This window comes from Sabethes cyaneus, chromosome 2 (genome assembly GCF_943734655.1).
Source record: "Sabethes cyaneus chromosome 2, idSabCyanKW18_F2, whole genome shotgun sequence".
Taxonomy (NCBI): Eukaryota; Metazoa; Arthropoda; class Insecta; order Diptera; family Culicidae; genus Sabethes; species Sabethes cyaneus.
Window position 1 is genome coordinate 58,986,185 of NC_071354.1, and position 7,320 is coordinate 58,993,504.

Below are 7,320 nucleotides of genomic sequence, written 5' to 3' on the forward strand. Positions count from 1 at the left end.
AGTTGATCCGAGACCCGGAGCACTATGGGCCAGAAATTAAAATTTCACACATACACACACCCACACAGACATTGCTCAATTCGTCGAACCTTATCGATTGGTATATGTGACTCGGCCCTCCGCACTATGGGCCAGAAATTAAAATTTCAGGACAAATATATTTGCGGTTAAACAGCATGTCTCAGCTCAATGTGGCCTTCGGCAACTTTTTGAACAAAAAATTTATGCCTATTTTGAAGGGGTCGTCCAATATTTAAGCGTTACTTAAACAATAATTTAAGTAATAACTTTTTAGGTAAACTTTTTTTCACCTTTTTGGTTTCAAAATATTAAAGACAAACCAATTTCAAGTAATTTTTCTGAAGATATGAAACTTCTACCTTTTACCCATTTTCAGCAATAGACCTTTGTTTATAAACGACCCCTCAAATCACATTTCTTCTTGTAACACGTTTATTTCAACAGACAGCGCAATGTGATGTTCTAGAAAATATTTTGCACATAAAAGAGGAATATTGTTGCAGAAGACTATTTTGCTTTATATGCATTAATTAATAAAATATAACTGATTTGAGGTTAAAAGCCGTCTGATGAAAAATCTGAATATCTTAGCCATCTGCAAGTATCTGCAATTAGTTTGCATACCAATTTGTAGGCAATTATTAAAGCTATCTGCCCAAATATGTATTTCAGAGAATACCTGGGAATACCATGGCTGGGAATATCTGTGAATAATGCGGATTTTTTCATACATTTTATAACTCAATAAAAATGCATCCTATTGTCAAACAGTCTTCACAGAAAAAATGTATTTTAACATACTGAATAACTTTGTAGAACATTTGAAAGCAATAAAATAATCGTGTGCAAAGTTATTGAGTGTAATTGATTTTTAAGTGCTCTTTTTTAATACATCATTATATTTTGCAACCGGTAAGAGATAGATAGTTACTTTATTCAGCAAAGTTGCTTATTTTAGTATGTTCTGCAACTTTTGGAGCAAAAACCTTTTTTTTTAATTATTCAAGAAAACAAAAGTTTGTATCACCCTAATATGTGAATTCATGGTCACCCTAATAGTGAGGAAGAAGCGCTATATTTTATTATTTTACTTCTCCCAAGTCACCACCCTTGAAAAAATACACATTTTTCATCAGACGGGTTTTAGCCTCAAATCAGTTATATTTTATTAATTAATGCTGAAAAAGAAAACAGTCTTCAGCAAAAATATTCCTATTTTATGTTCAAAATGTTGTCTAGAACATCACATTGAGCTGTCTGTTGAATTAAACATGTTACAAGAAGAAATGTGATTTGAGGGGTCGTCAATGGCTGAAAATGGGCAAAAGGTAGAAGTTTGATATCTTCAGAAAAAAATACTTAAAATTGGTTTATCTTTAGTTTTTTGAAACCAAAAAGGTGAAAAAAAAATTTATCAAAAAGTTATTACTTAAATTGTTGTTAAATAACACCTAAATATTGGACGACCCCTTCAAAAAATGCATCATTTTGCTGCTGATATGAACCAAATAGAAAAAAACGCGTTCATATGCCTTAGCACAAAAATGCTTAATTTTAAGGGTGGTATGTCTTTGGAAGAGTTTATTTAAAAAATATGGCGTAACTTTCTACACTATTAGGGTGACCGTGAATCAACTTATTAGGGTGTTACAAATTTTTGTTTTTTTAAATGCGTCCAAAAAAGACAGCGTAGAACACAGTAAAATAAGCAACTTTGCTGTACATAGTAACTATCTACCTCTTACTGGTTGCGAAGTGTAACGATTTTTTAAAAATGCAGCGAAAATTGAAAAATTGAGATATCGAAAAGTGGCTACGTCACAATTTAGATAATTAATTTTTACACGTCAAAAAAAATCAGCCAAAATGATCCTCTAGATACTGAGAAACACGCACCGTCGATGAAAACATATGGTTTCGAGGAGAGCGCGTTTAAACTGTTGTACAGCACTGAACTTCCCTTCAAGCGATCCCACAATTTTATTGCAAATTCTCAACGAGACTACGTACCAAAAAATACTCTGGGCTCTACATTTCTGAAGGTAAAAGGCTCCTGAACATGCATAACAAACAAGTTTTTCGACTTTCCAGTGAGGGTCCCCCCTTAAATATTCATGCTGCCCAAAAACATTGCACACGATTTTTTGATTGATTTCAAATATTCTACAAATTTATTAGTATACAGTATCCCCCCGCTAATCCGACATCCAATAATCCGACGACTCAATAGTCTGGATCTCGCTACTCCGGAAAATTCCGAATTAAAACGTATTGTACTTGACTTCTTTCAATCGAACACTACCTTCGTTTGGCGTCTCCGTTAAAGTCAGAATGGCACTCTTTCTAACTAAATGGAAATGGTACATGGTGCTGCTTCTAACTACGTTCACTTTTGCCATGGCTATAATATTTTCATTGCTACTCTCAATAGACTGATGTGCTTGCGCTTATTTCGACACTAACTAAGAATTTCAAAGTATTTTGTTGACGAAATTGAGCATTGCCGAGTATAAAACATAGTTATTGCGTACTTTCGACAGATATTTTCAAAAATTTCCGGAGTTGTTTACGTATGGATGTAAACAAAACCACATTTCAAACTCACACTGACGTCAGTTTGACTGTCGGATTATCGAGTCAAAATTCGCTAATCCGGCTATAAATTTGTCGGATTAGCGGGGCGGTACTGTATTACATACACATGCATATGTGTTGATGATAACTACTATTTTACCCATAAAAGCCTCCCAGTTAGCTTCGAGGTATGACGCTGGTCTAATAAGCCAGTCGTTGTATGTTCGAATCTCGGCTGGGAGAGGCTGTTAGAGTCAATAGGATCGTAGCAACTGGCCCTGCAATTGTGCTGTACTCTAACAGCTGGCTGCGAAGTCTGTCGTATAAAAACCGAAGATCAAGTTTCGATAACGGAATGTAGCACCTAGGCTTTGCTTTGCTACTACCCATAAACGCATAACAGGCCCAATTGATTTTCACCACTTTTGAAGTAAGCCTGGGAATCATCTTTAAATTGTTCATTCTTTTAATATTTCAAACAGTAATGTTATGTTTGTTCTCAAAATTCCGGAATATATGAAACTTGAATATAGAAGCACCTTGAATCATAACAATCCCGTCATGCGACACCAAATTGCAAAACTAGACCATTGGTAGTCGTATAAAATGTTCAATATATCATCGGACACATCTGAACACGTCCGGGAATGTTCCGGATCGGAGATTAGTTTCTGAATTGAACTAAAATGCAACATGTGACATCTTTAAGTATACTCAAAATTGAAAAAGTAGTTCATTTGTTTTCATATAAAGTGTCCAGGATTACATTGGCCACAGCCGGACACGTTCTAGGAACGTTCCGAATACATCCAGGAAAACGGCCAGTTTCTAACTTAAACCAAATCCCAGAATGCGACCTCGCTATTAACTCAAAATAACAAATTACAAATAAAAGGAAAACATTTTTTGATTCCTTTGAAATGTTATACAAATTTATCAGTCTATTACATAGACATGCATATGTATTGACGATAACTATACCATCATAAATATAAAAGGCTAATGTCTGTCGCCAAAACGAGGGGCGCGATATGTATTTTCGTGGTAATAATCGCCCACATTAAGCAAAGACTCAAACCAATCATACCAGATTACATTCAAGACGAGCAAAAGTAACGTAGTTGCACCTCATAGAGTTACATAGCGTTAGCGTTGTAATCCGGCAGGTAATGGATCACTGTCTTTATCATCATGATAATAACTAGTTCTACAAATATTGGTACTGTCCAATGAACAGTGGTTGGAGAATTCGCGGAAAAATGAATATTTGATTCGATTAACATCCCTCAGGAACATACATTATTCGCTTGCCTCACCGATAATGCATACATCGTCTTTGAATTTTATCACGACATTATCATGATATTTTCATGACAAACAAGATTATGGATTCCAAAATACACAAGCAGGAGTGGCTAAGAAAAACGTGTTCTTCCGCACATTAAGCTCACAATGAAGTTTTGGCCGGATATGATGAATGTTTAAGTTCATTAAAGTTCAATAAATGATCTTCATTTTGGGTAGTCTATTTCTATGTCATTAACATGGTTCCGAGATGGATCCATTTTTTGTGTCCAAATTTTAAATGATTTTAAATAGCTTTCATACCCATACCTTTAGCAATATATACGTTCACCATAATGGACAAAACCATAATGTGCCATACATAGCCAGACAGGTAACAAAGGTCTGCACCAAAGAAGTTGCATAAATCTTTTCAACAGATTTTGATTCACTAAACTACTACCACCACCTGTTATATTAGTGAATCTAATACCTAGTTTAGTTTTATCACGAGACTTTCCGGAGCAACTGTCGGGCAACGCACTGTTTGTTTCTATCGCACTGACCGAGTTGATTTAACAGTTATTTTCTCGGTGGTAGAAACCAAAAGCAATCATACAAAAATAATATCGTCGCGTGGGCATGTGCGATGCGTATACGAGAATGTTGAGTTGGGAGAGTAAAACTAAACTAGGTTAGGAATATAACGGGCGGCAGCAGTTTAGTGAGTAAAACTTTCGGGTACCAACCCAAAGAGCAGTCTTGGTTGTGCTCCAAGTTAAGACGGGCTCACGACAGCAGCTGCTCCGAAGTGAACGGCTGAATTAAGAAATGTGTTGTCTTGGCACTAAAGCTAAGATGGCAGCCCCATTACGAGATTCGGTAGCGTGGCCTTAGTAAGGCAACCTACCTAATCCTACCTTACTGCGAACAATCAAGAATTTCGATTCGTAACATCCGGCATGGAAAAAGGCCACGAAATAAGGACATGGACTAGAAACTTAGTATCTGGTCGCTGAATTTCGTGGGTGGCTACAGGGTACTGCTCGAACAGCTAGAACCCCGAAAGTTCGGAATCGTGGCACTGCAAGAGATATGTCGCAAAGGCGAGAAGGTGTGGAGGATCCGTGGCGACAAGGTTCAACTTACCCAGACCGGTGAAACGGCCAACGAGCTGGGACGGGTTTTGTAGTGGTGGACCAGATCGCGTGATGGATTGGAAAGCGACCAGTGAGAGGATGTGTGTGTTGAGGATAAAAGGTCGCTTCTTCAACTGCACCATTATAAACGCGCACTGTCCGTACGAAGAAAAGAAAACGATAGAAAGGAACCCAACAAATAGTTTGGTTTGCATATCTGGATTGCAACTCAGAGATACAAAGTCTCATCCGCACAAAAAAGTTATATTTCACACCACATAAGGGCATATAAATACCGAAGTGGAGGCAATGGACGTGCAATAATTATTGTCAGTTATTTGTAATTCTATCTTGCACTCTATACATCGGTTTTATCATTTATGGATCAAAAGGTCTGTGCCATAAAGGAGAGAGAAGCCTAAGCAGCAATGTGAGTTTTATTGTACTCTTATGGCGATCTTCAAGATTAATTTTGGTCTTAAATGCCATCATAAGAGTGTAATAAAACCCAAATTGTTACCTGGGAGACATCGGTTTTAAGAACACGCAACTTATTACTCCTCAATATACGATTAAGATATAACTAAATATTACAATCGTTTGCACTGCTTTATAATTCATCGCCATAAATTGTATATGAGAACATGCACGACTGTAAAACAATTTATTGTTTACTTCAATTTATTGTTTACTTCAATTTAACATACTCTAATCATTATGCAACTCCCATGTATAATTGATAAGCATACGACTTGATGTGCACTTTCTAATACGGTGGTACGCGCGACTGCTGTTCACCACGGAATATCAAAATCGTCATCGGGGATATCAACGCCTAGGCCAGCAGGGAAGTGATGTATAGATTGGTGATCGACCCTACGCTCTTACTAACATACACAGGATTCCTGCTTACAGAATCCCGAGGATTTGTATTTCATAGTAAAAGTGGTTTCTTTACCGAGTTGTAGCTTGTAGGAATCCTGGAGATTCGCCTGCTGGATCCTCATACAAGAATCCAGGTTCTATAAGCAAGGCATTCTGTACGTGGAATTCCGGGGATTCTGCGCGAATCTTTTGGTTCGTCCAGGTAGTTTGTGTAACACACGAGCGAAGCATCAGCTTTGCAGTTTCCCGAGGCCTTGGGATCAGCACTTTTTTTTTCCTCCCAACGATATCCAAAAGGCCACCTGTAGATCACTTGACTAACGAACATTGTACTTAATCGACCATCGACGCTCGGTCGGTTCTTCTCAAATGTCACCACCATACGCTCACGGCGGGGTCGCGGATATCGACTCGCATCATTATCTAGTAGTAGTAAATGTGCGTCGAAGACACCCAGCTAGCACCAACTCGTATATCAATGTACGAAAATTATCGTAAATATCTCCTAACAAATTCGAAATCGTAGCTAAAGCAGGATAAAGTGGGATCAAGTTGATTTTCTGTCGTATATAATGATAATGACTGACATACATACGATTTCCAGCACAAAATCGTAGAGTAGTACGGAGCGACTCGCGCTTAATCGGATATTATCGTATATAAATGTCGTAACGTTCAAAATTATTCGTAATCACGTATATCGCCTCAAAAACAGTACGGATATGCCAATTTTGCGCATGAAATACGATTTATTTAGCATGTATATCTGTACGTAATGCTAATTTTTACCTTTTTTATACATATGAAAATGCTAGCTGGGCAACTCTCGAAGACGGTTGGAACAGAATACACTCGTCTCTCAACTAGGCCGCAATCGTGGTGCTAGGCGAAGAAACCTCAAGTGCACGAAATGGCTTGTTTGAACTTGGATCCATTATCTTTTATCCAGGATTAACCGCGATCCTGAGGAGGGAAAAGCGCCAGAAAGGAGAAAAAGATCGTGAAAAGATACAACAACTATTGCAGGCTGATGACACGCACAAGTTCTATGAGCAGGTGAACCAATCTCGTAAAGGACACACGCCGAAGCTTGCTAATATGTGTAGAGACGAGGAGGCAAACCTGTTCAGAAATGAGCGTGGTGCTGTCGACAGGCGGAAGCAGCTCTTCTATGAGCACCTCAATGGCAAAGTAACGGAACGGAAGCTAACCTAGGAATCGAAGAACCCGGCAAAAATCGGATAGCTAAAGACTGCCAGAGTAACCGGAAAGGACCGACTTCCGACAGAGCTCTACAAAAATGGCTATAATTACCGCGGCATTACGCTGATCAACGATGCCTACAGCGTGCTCTGCCAAATCTAGTTACGTCCTCTATCCCCAATAACAAAAAACTTCGCAGGGCAGTATCAGGTGG

The 7,320-nt window shown here is 38.2% G+C and overlaps 1 protein-coding gene across 1 annotated transcript in view; it reads left to right on the plus strand.

The window, feature by feature from the left end:
• The window catches only part of LOC128735471 (uncharacterized protein MCAP_0864), a 73,700-nt gene extending 66,582 nt beyond the window's left edge, over positions 1 to 7,118 (plus strand). Inside the window, exon 3 of the mRNA XM_053829954.1 lies at positions 6,853 to 7,118. Coding sequence (XP_053685929.1) covers positions 6,853 to 7,118 — 266 coding nt within the window. The remainder of the gene's footprint in view (positions 1 to 6,852) is intronic.
• The last annotated feature ends 202 nt before the right edge of the window (positions 7,119 to 7,320 follow it).